The sequence below is a fragment of the Eutrema salsugineum genome, unplaced genomic scaffold (genome assembly GCF_000478725.1).
Source record: "Eutrema salsugineum unplaced genomic scaffold, Eutsalg1_0 scaffold_6, whole genome shotgun sequence".
Classification (NCBI taxonomy): Eukaryota; Viridiplantae; Streptophyta; class Magnoliopsida; order Brassicales; family Brassicaceae; genus Eutrema; species Eutrema salsugineum.
The window spans coordinates 2,393,914-2,414,487 of NW_006256547.1; the positions used below are offsets into that span (position 1 = coordinate 2,393,914).

Genomic DNA, 20,574 nt, shown 5'->3' on the forward strand with positions numbered 1-20,574 from the left:
GTTAAAAGTTTGCTTGGGTTCAATTCTTCCCAAATGTATATGTCATTTTTTCTTTTTTTTGCCAATTATTTATAGATTAAGCTGCATTAAAAAAGTTTTAAGGGGCTAATTTTTTTTTCTCATTTGTAATTAAAGAAATTTCAGGCACGACTCTGCTTATACGGTTAATACACTAATTAAAAGATTAGAAACTTGCACAATTTATCTTTGATTTACAGCAATTATTTATCGAGTCATAGTTGAACGAGATCATATTACATACTTTGATTCCAAGACTGCAAGATGTACAATTTCTAGTCCAAAACTTTAAACTATTCAAAAAAATATATGATTTAAGATTCACGAACATCGTCAATTAAAAAGTAAATTCTCAAATACGTGTAAGATATAATATGAAACATCTTTTTCCACGATAGTTGTTTTTAGTTGACGTTCGTGAATCTTCAGATATACAGTTTTCTATCGTATCTTAATAGGATAGTCTTTATGTTCGACGAATGGGACAAAACCGATGAACTTTCAATCATATAACTGAAATGGAAATGAATTATAGGCGATTGAGGGGAAGCCACGTGATCTAGAGAGATGTGAGCCTGAACTAAATTCGTGCTATTCACGTTACAGAGATAATGAACAACACGTAGTTCTAATTGTTTTCCTTTGTTATTAGGGCAGCAGATTTTGTAGGATTTTTTTGCTATCAAAATTAGATCACTGTCGCTTCTGTCTTTTTCACTTGTTTGACTCCTCGTCGATTATTATATTCTTATATCTTTGGCATGAACGGTGCTTATTTAGTTATAATTGTTTTATTCATATTATTTTTAGTTATAATTAATCTATCGGTTTTAAACTTTTTACTTCTCAGTTTACTTTAGCAAAACAGTTTGCCTTTTTTGGGTTCTAATTTTTTTTGGATAAATAATGTGTTTTCGATCAATTTTAAATTTAGTCACTTTGGTTTGGAAAAGAGGAACAATCCAAGCGAGAACAGTGGCAAAAACCGAATCATCCAAACAAATACCATTACACCTAAACGATCTGAACATTCAAAGTTTTGTTGCACAAGACAAGTTACATACGTAGCCTGAGCTTCTTTATTCTCAACTAGAATTGCAATCTCTACACACAACAGCTATAGTCTATAGATAGGTGAAAGTGTACTCTGCTTTTGGGTCGAAGCAGGGCTTTACCCGTAGCAGCGGATTGGGTCGTTGCAGCCTTTTGCAGTGGATTGCTTGAGACCGAACCGCCCTCCTTTAGACAAGTATTGCTGGTGATGTTCCTCAGCTCGGTAGAATTTCTTAGCCGGTGAGATCTCTGTCACAATCTTCCTGTCCACTTGTTGCTGGTGACGCTCCAGTGACTCGCGTGCTAGTTTCTCTTGCTCCGGGTTGTAGAAATATATCCCTGATCGGTATTGGGTTCCCACATCGTTTCCCTGATCAGTTTTGGATTAAAAATAAATCATTAAGACAGAGAAACCATATATATATCGAACCTCATAAGCTTTGCAGAAGACAGAAATGCTCAAACCGAGTAAGCGTATGAAAGTTAAGAAGTTATAGATAGGGATATAGGCATGATATTCGCTCAGTATACGGGTTGTGTACCGTTGAATGTCAGAATCATTTTCAGAGAAAGAAATATTATGCTCATGAAGCTGTCTCCAAGAACAACGACCATAAGAAGATCAAAGACATTGAAACTAACCGCGTCCAAAACAAAACAAGGTAGCCGCTCTAGTCTAGAGAAATCTGCAGAGTTACCAAACTAAGTCATATATATTTCAACTAAGAGCTGGTTAAGTGCTCTCTAGGAAATTACCAATGAACTAACACGTGACAACGATTCTGTGACCAAAGATAGACAAGAATGATGGCCAAGTTCATATCCACAAGATTGATGGAGAACATATATGTGTATATCTGTTCAGCTTCAAACATCAAACCGAAATTTATACCAGCAAAAACACGGGAAAGATACCAGAGAACTCCCATATCTATTACGTAAATACAACAATAATCAAGATTCAAGATTAAGCTATTTAGGGCTACTTCTCTAACTCGCAGCCTCATATTCCAAATGGATGACAAATGTTCTAAATGATAATACAGAGTATTTGATGTAATTAGAAAAAAAAAGTAATTGAATTATCCAAAAATCAAACAAATCCTAGAGAATATTAAGTTTCAGGAAAATAGATTACATCAGAAATCCATAGAAATACTCGTCAATCTCCAAAATTACGAGTGAAACCCAAAACGATCAGGCGATCAAAAGAGAAAAATTGGTACCTGACGATTCAAGGTGGTGGGATCATGCCTAGACCAGAACAAATCAAGGAGTGATTCATAGCTACACTCTTTGGGATCATACTGAACCCGAACAATCTCGGCATGATTCGAGGTGCCCGAACAGACATCCTCGTAAGACGGATTGTGAATGATCCCTTGAGAATACCCGACCTCTGTCTGAGTCACTCCCGGAACCCTCTGATACGCTAATTCGACGCTCCAGAAGCAACCGGCGCCGAATTGAGCAAACTGGTTTCCCGGCGCCGGAGCGTCGTCGTCGGGACCCTGTGCGATCGGAGAAGGATCCATGTTGGGTTGTCTACTAGACCCCAAACCGAGCTTGTTAAGTATGTTCATGGCGAAATTCGTAGAGAGAGAGAGAGAAAGAGAGGAGAGTGATTTAGGTGGAGAGGAGGATGCCTCGGCTTATGCTCCGGGTTGGGTAACTGAAGATTTCGGATTTCCTTAATTATTTTATTTTTATTTAATTGCATAGGTGGAACAAAATTTGCGTTTATGGGCTTCAGCTTTTTAATTAGCGATATTGGACCCAAGGAAATTGGCTTAATCGCAGTTTTAGTTTAGATTGCACGAAAAAATCTATTTAAGTCCGTTTTCCATTTTTGGAATCAAGAAATACTGTAATTTTGGAAGTGCAATGAAGCGTTATGAAACTTCTATATATAAAAAATGAAATCGTTCTGAAAACGTCGGTTTTAACATCGATATATGTATATATATATACATATATTCCGCATTTTATAATCAAATATTATTGCAAAATTTGATAGAAATTACATTCGTCACCATGGAAAGAAGGAAGATACCATTTTGATGAACGATTTGACAAAGTCCTAATTTCGTTCCATATCTACCAAAACCATAGGCTCTAAATTCGCAATCAAATCCGGTCTTTTTTTAATTAATTCAAAGAAAACAAAAATTGTGAATTAACGAATACTAAAAACATCTAACAGAGAATAACTGATCAAGCTCGTTTACATAACCACCAATAATCTCACAAAAAGTACTTTCTATAGAGTTTTTTTGTAACAAACTAATCAAAATATTTGAAAAAATTAAGAAGAAGGATATGTACAGATCCGCGAGTTGGAACCGTGCGACGGAAGACTACTCGTCTGCACCGCCAAAAGGAATGTGGATGGGCTCAATGGTCGGCCCACTCGACGAGGAGGAACCACCTTCCTACAAAAATCCACCAGAAGAGATGGTTAAGAAGGACAAGTCACGCGCCAAGTTCGCAGAAAACGCTATTCACATCATTCCTTTTGTCCTTCTTGCATGCGCTCTCGTCCTTTGGCTCTTCTCAAATCCAGGTTTCTATATATATATATATATATAATAGTATATATGTATACACATACAATTAGTGAACTGTGTATTAGGTTAATCCACCACGACACAGATGTACAGTCACATAGAGTACATGTGATATTTGTTATTAAGATTATAAATAAACGATAAGTACTATTATTAAATAAAATCGAGCATTATATTGCAGATGTGGATGTTGGGATGAGAGAGGAATCTATTGCGGCTAGGATTGAAGGATTGACGATCGAAGGAGACATGGACAACGACAGCGATGGAACTCAGACTGGTTTCTTGGGCGCCGCCTTAGAACTCGGTGCTGATTCTGACAAACCACACCATGTTAATCGGAAGAGACGAGCTTCAAGGAAGCTTATTAAAGGCTTCTACTAGTCTACTAGTGAATAATAATATATAGATCAATCAAAGCAAAATTTTTTATTAATTTTTATTTTAATTTGTATACGCTTCACCATAACTATGATTTTTTTTTGGTTAATAAAGGAGCAGCTACATTTAAAACCAAGTATAGATTATTTAATTTAATCTAATTTGAGAAAAACTTGTACATAAATCCGATTATGACAAAACTTTTGAATATATATGTATATATTCTTATGGAAACTCAAGACAAAACTGATAAACCTATATAATATTTATAAAACAAAAATATTTAAAAAATGCGACTTCATTTCACATGAATGACGCCATGGGCCGTCAAGTCGGTTGCTCCGGTAGATTGTGGAGGAGAAGGAGGTGAAGGCAAACCGATATCAAGCTCCAACGAGTCTTTCTTTGCCATTTGAGAAGCCTTATTTGACTGATCAGGTTGAGGCGTACCAATCGGTAAATGCCTTGGTACAGGTATACCAGAAGGGTGAACAAACCTAATCGGTTCAGGATTGGCGTAGTACATTGGATGGAACATAAAAGGTGGAATGTTGTAGTAAGGTGGTACGGTTTGGTAGACTGGCATGTACTGATCCATTGATAGATTCTGAAACCGCTTTGATATCTCGGTTTGAGTTTGAACTTGTACCGGTTCTTGAGATCGGCCGGTTACTGGTTGTTTAAATGGAGTCTTCGATGATGAAGTTGATGCATCTGTCTTCATCACTTGAGAGTTCTTCTCTTTCTCCTTCTATTAAATTAACCAAAAATTTAAAAATCTATTAAAAAATAAAAATTCCGAGTAATGGATTACTTGGGTAGCAAGACAAAAAAACCTGATCTTCGAGAGAGATGTCAAAGAGACTAGCACGTCTTTTCCTCTTGTCGTTAGCATTTAACCTAAGAAAATATTTCTGAGCATGACTCGCGACTTGTGTTGGTGTTCTTGTCGTCACGAAAGTCTTTGCAATTCCTTTCCAATCTCCTTTTCCCAGTTTCTTCAATCCGACTAAGAAAATTCGATGTTCTTCTTCCGTCCATGGCTTCCCTGATAATTTGATTTTTAAATTATATAAAGAAAACTATTTTAACTTGTAACACGTGTTCTTAATTATGATTTCATCAGATCGGTTGAGATTTAGAAAAATTTACCCTTTTTCTTATCATGAGCGGATATCCCCTTTTTAGAATGAATCTGACCATCGGAATGATAGCCGGTATCTTCAACGGCAGCGATCGGATCACCGTTACCGTTACTGTTATCGTTAGCGAGAAGAGACTCGAGATTTCCTAGACTGAGACTCTTCCTTAACGCCGTTACCTCAGGCGACCTAATCGGATCAGACGATATGTTAACGCCGAACAGTTTAACGGTTCCTTTATTAACACCGTTAAGACAAGTCCGTGCGTTATGACCATTGTGGCCACAGTGTGAACACGTCTTCGCCGACGTAACCGTCTCCTTCACCATCTCTCTCTCTGTCTCTCCGGTCTCTCTAGGTCAGGCACGTTGGAATTTTCTTGAGATCTCACGAACTGTATTTATATCTTTAATCTTTGCTTGTAATTATAGATATTTTATATATACGATATTTATCCGAATATGCGTGAGCTGGTTTTGGTGAATGTCTTTGGTGTTTTACCATTTTTTTTCCTTGAGAGATAAAGCATTTCCTTATTTATCATCTGTTTTATTTGGATAGTTATTATAAGGAAAAATCCAGCAGAATCGGCATAAGATCATAATCAAGGGTTTAGATTTTTTAGGTTACGCTTAGTGGAGATTTCAGCCATTGGATTGTTTGCCAGCTAAAACATGTACTGGATATTAATTCCGGATATATAGCTGAGATATTTAATTCCTAATTAAGTTACCCGGATTTTGTTTTTGTCAATATATCAAATCCCAATCTATAATGCAGTTGGAATTTACCTTTATCTTAATACATTCGTTGAGATATGTAAAAATTGCTTAAAAAATATATGTAAAATGTAGCTAGGCAAAGTCTATTTAGCACGCACACGACAAATTCGATTATATTAATTCAGTATCCACATATATTTTCTTATCATCCGAAAAAAAGTACATATGATATGACAATGTCAAAAAGGAATTTGCACATCAGTGGTTTCCTTAAAAATTATGACCAAATTTATATCTCTGAGCACTAAAATTAATTTATATTACAGCCTATCAAACTTAATTAATTAGCATCCCTATATCTTTTTTTACCAGCGAGAAAATAACTGTCCTATACACTTATCCTTATGGTCCAGCCGGCAGCTTAGACGCGTACGTTGAGATCCAAATGAATGCTTGGATATGCATCTGAATTATAAATAAAATGAAAAAAATACTGTATATCGTTTCTTTAATTAGGAACCTTATTACCTTGGTCTTCCGATTGTTATGGATCTTTATTTATTATTTTTACAAAAAATACTGCAAAGTACAAAGTTGTAAAGTAATTTAACAATTTGGAACCCTAGGAGCGGCAACTTGTCTCCACAGACCAAGCCGTTTGAGCAGTCTCAATCTGCTGTTTATTCTCTTTCAGTTACGCATCTTGTCGTTTACCATCGTCACCAGGGAGCCGTAGGAACGCTCTTTTTGTAGCACTCAATCGTCATCGATCGGTCTAAATTAGTAAGCTTTGTCTTCCACCATTTTCTATAGCCATAGTTTGTACAACTCTGTTTTCTTTAATCCGTTGTGTACGGTTCAATTAGTTTTAGTGGTATCGGCAGAGTGGTACATGGATTAAAAAATATCACAAAATTCTAGAGTATTCGTACATGTCAAATTCGAGGTGTAACTATTCTGATCTATGGATTCTAGATGTAAAAAAATCAGTATTGGCATACATACCAATTGATAAAAAAAAACAACACTAAATTAATGAAAAGGAATATAACAAAGGGTGTATATATGGGTAAATCTGACATGTTTCATATTGAATGAGTAATATAAAGAAAAAGGGCGTTGTGCTTTGGACCTAGTTAACAGCAGAACAAGGCGGCATTTGATTAGGTCCATGACACTTCGCCTCACCCAAGAGAAGGTGTAATAAGCCATGACACAATTTCTAAAAAATATGCTAAACGACTGATCATCAAAAACTTATTACAAACCCAAAACCAATGAACAACAAAAAGAGCGTATACATGTTATTAGCCTCAAATATCCCTAGCAGGGCTGGCCCGGAGTTAAGGCTGTTAAAACCCTTACTTTAGGCGCCAGAAAATATACCTTAGGTCGTCAGTTTGACTCTAATAGATGCAGAATTGTGATTTTTTTTTAATTATGAGCAACAGGGTTTTAAGCAGTAAAATCTCACAAACCGGTTCTGCCTAGCAGTATATATGTATTCGATCGTATATAGTTGGTATGAATACTAAAAATGAGCTGCTAGATATTTCTCTCAAATCGTATATATATATCAAAGAAAATCATAAGATATCACTAATCAGTCGTATGGAAGGCGGGAAGGATCCATGGCGTAAAAAAAATTAAAAAAAAAATACTTGAATTGCATATGATTTAGCATCATTGTGGGTATTACAATGTTACTTAAAACAATGTGGATATACATGCATATATGGTTTTAACTGTGTGAATAGAAGTATTTTTTGTCACGTGAAGTAAAGTATTTATATGCAGACGCTCCTACACGAGGGACTTTTTGGCATTCTTTCATAAAAAGGGATCTTACTTTAGTAGGATCCATGGCCAAACGAATTTGATGATGCGATCTTTGAGTAGAAGTACTTGAACCGTAACGCTGGGGGCCAACTGTATTTTGCTCCGCCAACAAAACCTATTATAACACAAAATTAAAGGAACTCTCAAACTAGGGTCGATCTAGAAAGCTGCGCGCGCGTACGTAACTAATGTGCACTTGTGCAGGATTATTTACTAAATAGTTTTCGTATTTAGAACCTCTTAATAAACAGCTAGGTAATAAACTGATTATATCGGGATTTGAACAAAGTTGTGAAGTTTTTATATTTGTTGGAAGTTTTAACAAGTTGACAGCTAAAACCTTTTTAGCTTAGCTATAAACTTTATTAATCAATTTTTATTTTAGAGTATGCACATTATATATTTAATTTGTGTGTGTTAATTTATATGTATATATAAATATTAAAAAATCAGTGAATTCTAAATGTCAAAACGAAAAAACCTGAATATCAATCAAAACTAGAGCACCTTTGAGATCTCAGGGATTATTGTTGGCTCTTCCTCCGCATGATTAACTACCCCTGGAGACTTATCCTCCTCCGCCGGATTATCTCTTTCAGACAATTTCTCTTTTTCTGAGGGCTTTTCTTCCTCCACCGGCTTTTCTCTTTCTGCCGGCTTAATTTCCCCCGCCACCGTATCTTTTTCCGGCGGCCTATCTCCTCCCGACAGGTTGCCACCTATATCCCCTTTAGGCCGAACTCGCGCATGCAGATTATATCTAAAATGCTCTTCTTCTTTCCTAAAGATATTAATGTTAACTCCAAACCAAATCCTAATTTGGTAACTAAAATCATTGTTAAAGCAAAGCCAAATCGATAATAATAAACGAAATTGTTTTTTTTTTTTTTGTCAACGATAGTTAAGGAAAAGATAATGATGAACATTGTACTTTTAATTATTTTAAAAACATGCTTTAATATTCATTAAAAAAATTATTGTTTCTCAAAATCTACGAGTTCAAAAGATAACATAATATATGTAGTCCATACGTAGATGCATCAGTCTAACTACACATTTGAACATTTTTATCTTGTTCAAAACATTTGAATTAATCACAAAACGTACGTATTGATGGAAAATCGAACGGCCTAAAAAGAGCTAAGTGATTACTTTTTTTCAGGGTAAAATAATCTTGATTACTTAATTGATTACTTGTAGAGCCAGACGAGGAGGGCGATCGCCGATGCTCCGAGGCTCCCAGAAGCTAAGAACCCCGTGGCCAGGAAACTCGAAGTGATAACCGCCGGTACGAGAATCGGGCTAAGAAATACGAAAACCGGCGTCATAACGATTAACACCACGCCCGTACCGGCGAGGGTTAAACCGGTGAGGATCATAAGGGATACGGCGGCTATACTGCCATAAACAGCTGGTTTATCTTTTGTGCCGACGAAACGCATCTAGTAATCGAAATTCTGAACGAAAAGAGTGGGTCCAGTTTTGGAAGAAATCAATTAATACGGTCTACTTGTAGGACACGTGTCTGAAGATGTCATTGTCCATGCATGCAATTGTGACCTTTGCCAATGAAGTTGCCTTACGTCACGTTAACTCGTTTCTCCCCCTTCTCTTCTTTAAAACTAAAATTATACTGAAGATCAGATTGATTATTTGATTTAACTCAAAAGTCTCAAATATGTGTTAAACTGAGAGTCGGTTGTTTGAATATCTAAGTGAGTAGTTAACTAGTTATGCGCAATCTGCTTCTTCTTTTTTTGGCTAAGACAATCTGCGTATATTCGCAATTTGCCTCTCTTTCAACCCAATATGTCGGATCTCAATTTCATCTTGGATTTTTTTCCCAAAAAAAAAAAAAAATCAATATTCTTAACCACTTTTTCTCTAGCCAAATTTGCCAAAGTTTTGATTTTACTCAATCTTGGAGTATGATGTCGTATCGCTTTCGATACTATTTAGCTAGTAAGTGAACTTCGTAGGTATCGTCGTATCGACATCGTTTTCCAGAAGAGTATTCTAATTATGAATGAATATTCACTCTCAATCATAAATTGTTTAATCGAGCATTTGAAGTAGAGCAAGCAAACTTAAGTCAACTGTTGTTTTGCTCTGATTGCGGGTAAAATTCAAACAAAAATCTATTATGATATCAAATTAAGGTTAACGACTTCAACGCTTTAAATATACGACATACACAGTGCTTCGATCCACGTCCAAGAATTATTTAAAAAAAATCCGAAGAACCCAAAATTCCTGAGTTGTATAATAGATTAAGCAAAATGGAAATTGTTTCGAGGTATGGCAAAAAAAACAAGTTCAAACCTTTGTATTGATTCATAGAAAACAAGAAAATGTCAATTTTTGACAAGTTGAAGTGTAAGCTCCTTCGTGGAGCCAACAAATTAATTAATAATTTAGCCGTGGCAGTTGGTTAATTGGTTTTGACGAGTGGTCGCTCCTTTAGTCACAATGATCAGACAATTCAACTTCATTTCTTGTATGAAACAAATTAACCTTTCAATATGTTGATATTCCATTATATTTAAGTTTCCAGATTTTTCTGCAACCATATTTGCTTGATGGATGATTTTTCTTGTCGTTTATACTTCTAAAAAAAATTATATTCGACTGGTGATACAAGGTAATAAATGCTTTCGCAGGGACCGCGCGAGTAATTGTATGTCTCCGACTACCTGACTAAATAATAAATATGATAAATAATCGTATCCAAAATTAGACACTCAAAATACGTGAGCTTTCTAAGTTACCATATACTATAATACAAATATACAATATCTGAAAAATAGGCACAAATATTTTTATTTCTTTTTTTAGACACAAAAAGTACGTGTGCATATGATGAATGAACGTATCTAAAACTAGACACAGAAAGTACGTGCGCCTCATTTTCTTATGCTTCTTAGAAAATAACCCTCATTGAGTCTGATATATGACTCGATAGCGTTAGTTTACAAAAGAACACTAATTATTGAGGTAGGTTTATCTAGTTTTTTTTAAAAAAGTTTTTTTTCAAAAAATCTAATGGAACCAGTAGCTAAGCCAAACCTTTAAAAAGAAAACCCTTTTGTGGCTAAATTCAGTTTTTTTTCTCCCCCAAAAAATTGAAGGTTTCAGAATACAATTAGTCCTTAAAAATTTGATAGTCTCAATCAAACAACTACAGTTAAAATCTCAATAAATCTTGAGTATAGACCAAAACTTTAACTAGATCTGTATATTTAAAAGTCTAAAAGAAGTCATCATGATAACTTGATAAGTACTTTTTATGTGATAAAAGTCTATGTAGATGAACAAGACAAAAGGAGGAAGAAAGAAAAGAAAACAAAATTAAAACGAAATCTAAAAGATAAAGAAAACAAGTCAGCAGTCCACTACAACTCCAAACAACACAAGGCGTATGATCTTTCTCGGTCCGATCCACGAAACTCCCTCGAACATCCTCTCTTTGCTTTCCAAAGCTATCACTACTATTTATTATCCTCGTCACTCTTCTTCACACTTCCACTCATACACACAGATACAAAGATCAATCAGAGTGTTAATTAGGAGTGATTATGGCAACCGAACAAGAAGTTTTAGCCATCGAATTCATAAGCCAACACCTTCTCAGAGATTTTGCTTCCATGGAAACCAAAGTTTCCAATTTTACCCTTCAGGAAGCTGACCCACCTCTGTTTACCAACCAAGTTCACCACTTTCGCTCAGAAACAAGCCCTAGAACCATCAATAACCAAAACCCTAAACCGAACTCGACTCTTAACCGGCGTAAACCGCCCTTACCAAATCTATCCGTCCCGAGAACGGTCTCCTGCACAACAAAGGTGAGGGAAGAAGAGGAGGAGAAGCACTACAGAGGAGTAAGACGTAGGCCATGGGGAAAATACGCGGCGGAGATCAGGGATCCGAACAAAAAGGGTTCTAGAATTTGGCTTGGAACTTACGACACGGCCGTCGAAGCTGCAAGAGCTTACGATCAAGCGGCGTTTCAGTTGCGTGGAAGAAAAGCAATCTTGAATTTCCCTCTCGATGTTAGGGCTGCGTCCGAAAGTTATTTTGAGGAAGGAGTCATCGGATTAGGGAAACGGAAACGAATCAAGATTTCTCCGGCGGTGGAAGAGGAGGAGAAGGCGGAAGCGGTTAGGGTTAAAGTTGAGGAAGAAGAGAGTGATACAACGGAGGCTGAGGTGGAGGCGGTGCCTTTGACGCCGTCAAGTTGGATGGGAGTTTGGGACGTGGGAGCAGGAGATGGGATTTTCAGTGTTCCTCCATTAACTCCAACATCTCCCGACTTCTCCGTTATCTCCGTCACTTGAACCTTCGGAAAATTCAACGGACGATGACGTTTTCACTTGCGTCACTCTCATAAATTTCTTTATTTTTTATAATAATTTAAGTGTTAGCGGTAGTGTACAAATATCAAATTAGTAGTGTAGTACCAATCATTTTATTCATTTGTTTTTTATAGGAAAAATATGGATGTTGAAATTCTGAAATGTATTTTGTATTTGTCGATGTTCTTATAAAATTGATGATTGTAGAAAAATTATTGGTCATTAATTAGTTTCGTTTAGTCATATTTATTCAACTCTCTACCTGCTAAAATAATAGTCAATAGATTATAAAACTGGATTAGAAAAATTAAATAGGAGCTAGAAAGGTTATGTAAGAAAAATATAATAATTAGTTAATTAATTACACATTATTCCAAAAGAAAAGTTAAGATTTTCAAAAGTACAATAGTAGAACACACCAATGAATAATAATGCCCCCTAGCTAGGATTATCTACAGAACATTCATAAAAGGATAAGTAATCAATATTATCTAAGATGCTACTATTTAACGAAGAGGATTAATTAATATTCAGTACTGATCAAAAGTATAATTGTTAAGCAACTGAGCAAGAGGGTAAGGTTTGGTTATAAATATGTGGAGCCCTATACTATTAAGTAGAAACAAAGAAAAATCAAGTTGCCTCAAATTATATTCCAGCAAGTAGCTACCAAGAGAACCCTACAAGAAAAGCAATTTGATGAATTTGTCTCTCCTCTTCGGGTTATAGTTATCGTGCATAATATCTTATTGCTTTACTCGAATGTTAAAATGCAAGTTGTCAAAGGAAAAAAATAAGCTAAAATGCAAGTTTTCAAAGGAAAAAAAAGGTGAAAATGCAAAATATCTGTTGATATTAGAGTTCAACTGGTGAGTCATTCCGACCAAAAAAAAACTGGCGAGTCATTACTATTACGAAAATCAATTTTTGTTGTTGTTGACTGGATAGAAAATCATATATATTTATCCAAACACATTAGCTTTTGGAGACTAAATTTGGATTGCAGCCGAGTAGTTCAGGTCTCGACTGTTTGTTTCTTTTTTTGTTTGTATTTATGAATTTACATCTAATGTGTATGTTTTATTAAATGAACCCATAACATTAGCGAACTCAATCAAATTTTTGTTTTGAGTTTGGCGTTCCCATTTGCAGTTTATTTGTTTTTCTAATTTCAAAAATGAAACTACGAAAATATATTCTCATGTATACACATAAATAGCATCTGAAGCAATGGAAACTAAAAGAGGAACAATTTCTTTTACAAGAATCAAATGATAGTTAAGAAAAATAGTCACGACTAAACAGCTAACACCCACATTTGTTGGCAAATAACTTAGGATGATAGTGAAATTAGTCACCATCAAAGACAAAATCAAGTTGGCAAACTTGAAATTGAGTCCTAACAAAAAGATATTAACTTGTCTCCATAAATGGTTAATGGATAAGAATGGGGGCCACAGAGTTAACCAGAGAGACAGAGAGAGACTTTCGACACCTTACACCCATGGCTGCCAAACACATGTTTAGGATTCTTTTCTTTATATACCTAAAAATGATCAAAACTTTTCTTCAAAATATCACTAGCAGATTTTTCTTCTTCCTGTCTTGTCTGCAAAAGAAAAGAAAAGAAAAAAAATTAAAAATGGCGACTTTTGAGGAAAGCTCTGATTTGGAGGTTATGCAGAAGCATCTCTTTGAAGACTTGATGATCCCTGATGATTTCATGGAAGATTTTGTCTTTGATGATGCTGCTTTTGTCTCAGGACTCTGGTCTCTAGAACCTTTAAACCCAGTTCCTAAAATGGAACCCAGTTCACCGGTTCTTGATCCAGATTCCTATGTCCGACAATTTCTGCAAACGGAAGCAGAATCATCATCAACAACAACATCTACTGAGTTTGAGACTGTCTCAGACCGGAAAAGACCAAAGAGGTTCGAAGAGACAAGACATTACAGAGGCGTGAGAAGGCGGCCATGGGGGAAATTTGCAGCAGAGATTCGAGATCCGGCGAAGAAAGGATCCAGGATTTGGTTAGGCACTTTTGAGAGTGATATTGATGCTGCAAGAGCCTATGACTATGCAGCTTTTAAGCTCAGGGGAAGAAAAGCTGTGCTCAACTTTCCTTTGGATGCCGGAAAGTATGATGCTCCGGTCAACTCATGCCGGAAGAGGAGGAGAAGTGATGTACCGGAGCCTCAAGGAACAACTACGAGTAATTCATCATCGTCATCGAACTAATGGGACTAGTAATGCTTATATCTATTTAGTATAGGTAAAGTATTCAAGTATGTGAAGAATGATGTATAGAGCCAAGAAAATGTTAGATTAGTATAGTGAAAAAGTCTTGCAAAATATGTACTGAAGAGTTCCTGTAACAATGGAACTTGTGTGTTTTGTCACGTCCTAAAGAGATGGAAACAAAGTTCTGTCTAAGAATGGTTTCAAAATTCGGTTTTTCAGAGATTAAAACTTCCTAGTTAGATTGGGAGGGTGAAACCGAAGAGAAAAAACCTAAATCAATCGAACTACATCTGTTTCTTTATCTAATTCTGTGGTACTTGATCGTATTTCGACCTGAATAAGCCTAAAAGGAGAAACTGTAATCCAATGACACAATCAGTATTAATTACGTCACATGTCCAGAAAGCGTGAATCAATGAATTGAGTAGATGAACAAGTTGCAAGAGTGACCAGATTTAAAAAATGTAGCAGCCAAAGTTTTGTCTCATGGTTGGGTACAAGTCATCATTCGTTTGCAAATCTGACAAGGAATTGGATGGACCACACGCAACAATTAAAGATGGAGATATGCACAAGTTGCAATTTTTAAAAAGCAAACAGAAAGAGAGAGGGAGAGAGAGAGACTAAAGATATGTATGTACATCTCAATCTCAATCTCATTCCCACCGTTGAGATGGATGGATGAGTATTATTATTACGAATAAGTAAACAAAATAATTCTTTATAAACCCAATGAAATACATCGTGGTTGTCGTTGAAGATATATTTTCTATGCATATGGTCTAATATACATTTGATGAGCTGACCTGTTATTAGATAGAAGAGATCTTCATGTTATCGATCATTTCTTGAGTTTCCATGTCGATCACATTCTGCAATGCTCCCTCACCAGTCAAGAAACTCGGTTGATTTGTCGATGCAAGGAGTCTAGCCCACATCCTATCCGTTAACTTCACCGTATTGGTCACTTCAGTCACCCGCTGCATAATTATCACACAGTTAAAGAAAAGGAAAATTCATGGCAGTAACAAAGGTTTAAGACCCCTCAATGATTAATGTTAGTCTAAAGAATAGTTAGAGAAGTAATAAGGGAAAAGCTTTACAGAAATTGGGATGTAAGCATGTCTGCTGTTAACTGGTCCCACAGTGAAACCCGAAAACCCGGCCATTGCTCCATGAACTGCACTTTGGGCAAGAAGAGTGCAATAGAGATTGTCTGATGCGTTACTCGGTATTGCTCTTATCATATACGTCGGATCTGTTCGACAGGTAAATATGTCAATGAAATGCACAGAGGAGCATCAACATGACAGAGACAGTGAATCTGAAGATATACCTATGTACTTCATATTTATGGTCATTTTCCGAACATTTGTAAAGTGATCCTGCAACATTGTTTTTACAAAACTCATCTTAAATTTTTGGGAAAAACAACTAGAAACCCATTTCTTAACGACCAATACCTTTATCTGTTGAGTCAACCATAGACCAACATCAAGCAAGAGTCTATTTCCTGACGCGTCTTTAGTTTCAGATGCACGCATGCTTTGAGAAACATAATCCTGTCCAGCTCCTTCAGCTATCACAATCACCATGTGCCTGTTCTCTTTGAGTCGTTGTTCAATAAACTCAAAGAGTCCACCTTTTCCTTCAAGAAAGAATGGAGACTCCGGAATCAAGCAACAATCCTGTCGCATTTCAAACAATGGTTTTTCCATTCTTAAGCCACGCTAGAGAAGTATATAGTGACAATATGTCAAATCAAAAGTATAAGCTATTACCACATCACGGTTCGCTAAAGTTGCAATCATGGCAATAAAACCTATAGAAAGATGATATTTGCGTAAGCGACTCGTAAAAGAACGTAGACCACATATGCCAACAGAACATTTACCGCTGTATCTGCCCATCAGTTTAACAATACCAACTCCATTTTCTACGCTCTCGACCTCTACGTGTGCAGCATTAATAGCTCTCTGAGCTTCCTCAACAGCGGTATCAAATCCAAAAGATTTGTCAATTACCTAGAGCAATGGGTGAAAGAAGATGCATAAGAAACTCCATCTGAGAGAAACTTTAGTTGAAAAATACCAATGCATACTTACAGCAATATCGTTATCAATTGTCTTGGGAATGCCAGAAACTGCCACTTGAAGACCACGCCTCTCAACTTCCTTCACAGAATACAAAGCAAGTATCAATAGAATTACTTTATCCTTATATACATGCTACAATTACTAATATGTGATATGAATCACCTGGTATATTTTTTCTGCACCCTTTTGCGTTCCGTCACCTCCAATAATATACACCTGAAACACCCATTTTCCAGAAGGTATTAGGATGACTCAGTTTCAAGACTAACTAAACTGCATAACGATCAAGAAACCTGGAAAGAAATGGAAACTACTTATGTTGGCTACCTGATTTATTCCTCTATCTTGTATGTTATCAACAATCTTTGCTGTATCGTGTCCTCCTCTTGAGGTTTGAAGAAAAGTGCCACCGCGTTTATGGATATCATTGACTACTTTAGGTGTCAGGGTCATTGTGTTTTTGGAGTAGAAGCCTCTATATCCTCCCTGAATGCCAAGAATATTATTGACACCATACATATTGTTCAATCCACATACAATTTCCCGTATGACTGTATTTATCCCAGGGCACAAACCGCCACATGTCACTATGCAAGCTTTCACTTCATCTGATTTGAAGTACACCTGAGAAGCCACAACTTAACAGGTTTCAGTTGTGAAAATCTTTACAAAAGTTTAAGACTTTACGAAGAAATCATACTCTTTCTCGAGGCCCTGCTCGCCTAAAGTGTACTCCTCGCTTACTTCCTTTCTGAACTACAATCTAAAGATGAAGGGAACTTAAGCAAGCAAAACACTCGCAACTCGAAAAAAAGGAAGTATAGAGGAAACACATAAAGCTTACATTTTGGGCAACCACATCTTCGGAACTGACAAAGGTTCGCCTACAGAAATCGAATGAGCAATCAATACATTACCACCCTCACAGGCATTAGTAATTTACTTAATTTGCCGTTTAAAAATGTAACTTACTTAACAATGGCATATGCTTGGCTTTCCTTCAATGGATTTGGGTACGACTGTGATACCAGAAACAAATCACGAATTGAATCAAGAGAAAAATTATTACCTTTTAATGTAAAACTCATCATTTGACAGAGATTGACACATGAAAGACATACCATCAAACCAATCAAGTCCTTAAGCTAAAATTCTCCTATCTCCTCATTCCAACTTCTATAAGCTTCTATGCACTAACCAGAAAGAAACAGGGAGAATAAAAAAGGAGGGAGTTTTACCGGTAAGTCAGGGAGAAAATTTGTCAAGTGAGGGACGTCTTCTAGCACAAACCCATCGTCTCCCACTGGTCCCAATCCATTGGAGCACTGAGCTCTGAGCAGGCGGTTCTGGTGCGAGATTCGCTGTAAGCCTGAAACGTTCTTCAATTTCAAAGCGGGAACTGGAAAATCTCGCCGAAGACGACGATGGAGGACGTTCGAAGAAGGAACAAAGGGTGAAAGATTGGGTTTTGTTGACCCAAGCAACGAAATCGAAGCTTCCATATGTAAAGAGAACAAATCCGAATTTGTGGGATTGAAAGATTCAAGCAGAGATCTCGACGCTTAGTAATCAGAGAGTAGGACTCTTCCTTAAAATTTGTTTTGTTTTCAATGGAGAAATGTTATCAGACAATAAAATAACAAAATATACATATACAAAGAGTAATTCAACAGTTTTACTCTGGGTAAATTAGGGGACAGTTAAAAAAGAGTTTCTGACAAGACTAAAGACAGACGCAAAAAGGAAAACCATGCCGTTCTTAACAAATCTGATAGCACATCAAGGCGTTAATTTAATCCTGATTTCCTTGTTCAATGTTTTCGGTTCGGTAATTCTTGTTGGACGAAAACCTCTGTTTTTCCTTTGAAAATATATCGTCTCTTTGCCGGATTCCCCTGTTTCTGGATTTGCAACACATTTGAAGAAGAAGATTCCCCTGTTAATTGCATTTGCAAAAAGTATGCGATCGCTAGAAAGATTCAACATTTCTGCCATGTCTGTTCCACAAATTAGTCAGGTTGATATGCATCATCTTCTGATCTCTTCTAAATTCCTCAATACTTGCTTGAAGCTCGGCCTAAGAGAAGTCGATGGGGAGCAACAAGACATCGCAAGCTGAATGTACTCGAGGACACATTCTTTGGTCACACCAGTTCCATCTTTTACACCTCTCCTAAGAATCTCAGTACGGTACAAATCCAACAACTTATTATGATCAAGAACAGACCCCGTTGGATTCTTGTTTACCGGCTCTTTACCAGAGAGTAACTCAAGCATGATCACACCAAAACTGTACACATCGCTCTCTTTGCTTACTTCCTTCATCTTGATCAATTCAGGCGCTTTGTATCCCTCTGCAGCTGAAGCTTCTAAAATCTCTTGCCCAGCCGCGAAGTTCAAGAGCAAATGCAAGCCGAAATCAGAGACTCTAGGCATAAAACTCTGGTCTAAAAGAACGTTTTTTGACTTCAGATTTCCGTGAACGATAGGTTTCTGCATTCCTGTGTGTAGATGATCAAGAGCTTTTGCTATTCCGATGATTATGCTCAAAATGTTGCTCCATTTGTGTGATTCAACATCTCCACCTGCCAAAATTATGCTATATCTTAGACACATGCTGAATATAATAGAAAATTAATGCCAAGTTTTTGCTGATGTTGATGTTCTAAAAAGAGATATATAAAGTTTTTGTCTTTCATGGTGAGCATAAGAAGTGGGAAGTGACAAAAAAAAAAAGTAGTTACCGACAAAATATAGATCAATAATGGTGATGCTAAGGAACAAACAAACAAAAAAACAATTGTTTTTCTTTTGTCAAGTAGGAAAAAAATAATTACATGTTATGCTATACGAAAATGTAAAGATAAGATAATTTCTTATCAAATGACTACACTTACGGAGTTACAATATGATTCGATCTGAGGAAGAGACCTTCTAGGCTTCTATACAGATTTTCGAATACAGCTAAGAGAATTGAAGGTATTTTGGTAACGGTAATTTTTTTTGTAAGATGCAATGAAAACTTTTAACCAATTTTCCGGGAAATGAGAACACAAGACTCTGTTTATTCAAGAAACCCCAGAAAACAATAATCAGCGAGATTCCACAAGAAAATAAGGAATCCGGAACCGAAATCGAATCCAGACAGCTAAAAAGTTATTTCGTTTTCGTCGGAAAAGTAAAAGTTTGTTCCTTTAATATTTTCCGACATTCCCGCATTTTCTCGAGAAAAAAAAAAAACAGAGAGACTTACATCTGATGAACTCGGAGAGATTCCCGGAACCGAAGAAGGGATGAACCATAAGCTTCTCTCCTCTATTCCCAACGTAGAATCCTAACAGAGGAACCAAATTGTTATGTCGCACAAATCCAAGCGACTTGATGACGCCATCAAAATCCTTCGAATCTAATCTCACTGCACACAGAGGTCGAATGAACCTAAGAACCCTAACTTTCCCACTTCGCTGCAACGATGCCTTGTATAATGTTCCGTAGCTTGATTTTCCGATGACTTCTCCGGGAGCTTCGAGGATGTCGCAGATCGTGAGATCTTCTCCGCCGTCGAAAAGGACGAGCTCCTCCTCTGTTTCGGATCCGATATCGGATAATTCTTGTTTCTCATATGGAGATTCAACATCGTATTGGGATTCACTGGTCTCTGTTATTGATCTTCTGCAGAAGATGAAGATCACGGTTATGGCGATTCCGAGCAAGAATATTGGTGGTAGAGATACTGCAAGTATCAGTTTTAGCAAATGGCTGTTTCTCATCTCGTAGAAAAGTTTCTGTTTTCCGAATTTTGGGTATTGAGTGAGAGATTTAACGCTGGAATCTTATTAGGGAAACTTTCCTTTTTAGGTATGAGAATAAATGAAATTTTTTTGTTCACAGTAGTGATACAGAGAGATATATCGGTGGTGAGTGATGGAGATGATGTAAATAATCTAGAGATCTGAAACATGTTATAGTTGTATGTTGTATCAAATGTGGAACTTATGAGCCGTTTCCTCGCTATTATTGAAATGTGTTTTTTTATGCTCCTCCCAAGTTCTCAACCAATTATAAAGTTAATGACCTACGTGCTGAAATCAATTGTATAGGTCAATTTATTGGAAGGACTATTTTAATTTCATCATATAAGAAATAGATTTGGCCATTATGG

At 36.5% G+C, this 20,574-nt stretch overlaps 8 protein-coding genes across 9 annotated transcripts; 3 read left to right on the top strand and 5 right to left on the bottom strand.

The window, feature by feature from the left end:
• Positions 1-997: 997 nt before the first annotated feature.
• On the bottom strand, positions 998-2,754 carry LOC18012750 (peptide methionine sulfoxide reductase A1). The gene is made up of 2 exons (XM_006394422.2): positions 2,298-2,754; positions 998-1,441 (listed from the first exon to the last, which is right to left on the bottom strand). The coding sequence occupies exons 1-2, from the start codon at positions 2,652-2,654 to the stop codon at positions 1,190-1,192; spliced, it is 609 nt and encodes a 202-aa protein (XP_006394484.1). The 5' UTR covers positions 2,655-2,754; the 3' UTR covers positions 998-1,189.
• Positions 2,755-3,390: 636 nt separating this feature from the next.
• On the top strand, positions 3,391-4,022 carry LOC18013017. The gene is made up of 2 exons (XM_006394423.1): positions 3,391-3,634; positions 3,820-4,022. Exons 1-2 carry the CDS (start codon positions 3,391-3,393, stop codon positions 4,020-4,022), a joined length of 447 nt encoding a protein of 148 aa, XP_006394485.1.
• A 295-nt stretch (positions 4,023-4,317) lies between these two features.
• Positions 4,318-7,743, bottom strand: LOC18013018 (probable transcription factor At5g61620). Its single transcript, XM_006394424.2, has 4 exons — positions 7,733-7,743; positions 5,172-5,494; positions 4,856-5,067; positions 4,318-4,770 (listed from the first exon to the last, which is right to left on the bottom strand). The coding sequence occupies exons 2-4, from the start codon at positions 5,488-5,490 to the stop codon at positions 4,318-4,320; spliced, it is 984 nt and encodes a 327-aa protein (XP_006394486.1). The 5' UTR covers positions 5,491-5,494; positions 7,733-7,743.
• On the bottom strand, positions 7,578-9,164 carry LOC18012927 (oleosin-B1). Its single transcript, XM_006394425.2, has 3 exons — positions 8,917-9,164; positions 8,230-8,503; positions 7,578-7,837 (listed from the first exon to the last, which is right to left on the bottom strand). The coding sequence occupies exons 1-3, from the start codon at positions 9,162-9,164 to the stop codon at positions 7,625-7,627; spliced, it is 735 nt and encodes a 244-aa protein (XP_006394487.1). The 3' UTR covers positions 7,578-7,624.
• Positions 9,165-10,978: 1,814 nt separating this feature from the next.
• Positions 10,979-12,286, top strand: LOC18012928 (ethylene-responsive transcription factor ERF104). The gene has a single exon (XM_006394426.2). It carries the CDS (start codon positions 11,298-11,300, stop codon positions 12,054-12,056), a length of 759 nt encoding a protein of 252 aa, XP_006394488.1. The 5' UTR covers positions 10,979-11,297; the 3' UTR covers positions 12,057-12,286.
• A 1,113-nt stretch (positions 12,287-13,399) lies between these two features.
• On the top strand, positions 13,400-14,522 carry LOC18011505 (ethylene-responsive transcription factor ERF107). Its single transcript, XM_006394427.2, has one exon. It carries the CDS (start codon positions 13,522-13,524, stop codon positions 14,311-14,313), a length of 792 nt encoding a protein of 263 aa, XP_006394489.2. The 5' UTR covers positions 13,400-13,521; the 3' UTR covers positions 14,314-14,522.
• A 435-nt stretch (positions 14,523-14,957) lies between these two features.
• Positions 14,958-18,015, bottom strand: LOC18011506 (ATP-dependent 6-phosphofructokinase 4, chloroplastic). Of its 2 annotated transcripts, XM_006394428.2 has the most exons (13): positions 17,651-18,015; positions 17,385-17,431; positions 17,257-17,296; positions 17,113-17,175; positions 16,740-17,036; positions 16,575-16,628; positions 16,422-16,490; positions 16,211-16,340; positions 16,098-16,138; positions 15,780-16,004; positions 15,653-15,701; positions 15,420-15,574; positions 14,958-15,296 (listed from the first exon to the last, which is right to left on the bottom strand). In XM_006394428.2, exons 1-13 carry the CDS (start codon positions 17,912-17,914, stop codon positions 15,129-15,131), a joined length of 1,602 nt encoding a protein of 533 aa, XP_006394490.1. In that variant the 5' UTR covers positions 17,915-18,015; the 3' UTR covers positions 14,958-15,128. The 2 variants fall into 2 exon arrangements, with proteins under 2 accessions (XP_006394490.1, XP_024006742.1); XM_024150974.1 differs by having other exon boundaries at positions 16,098-16,340.
• Positions 18,007-20,343, bottom strand: LOC18013410 (putative kinase-like protein TMKL1). Its single transcript, XM_006394429.2, has 2 exons — positions 19,666-20,343; positions 18,007-18,997 (listed from the first exon to the last, which is right to left on the bottom strand). The coding sequence occupies exons 1-2, from the start codon at positions 20,180-20,182 to the stop codon at positions 18,441-18,443; spliced, it is 1,074 nt and encodes a 357-aa protein (XP_006394491.1). The 5' UTR covers positions 20,183-20,343; the 3' UTR covers positions 18,007-18,440.
• Positions 20,344-20,574: the final 231 nt, after the last annotated feature.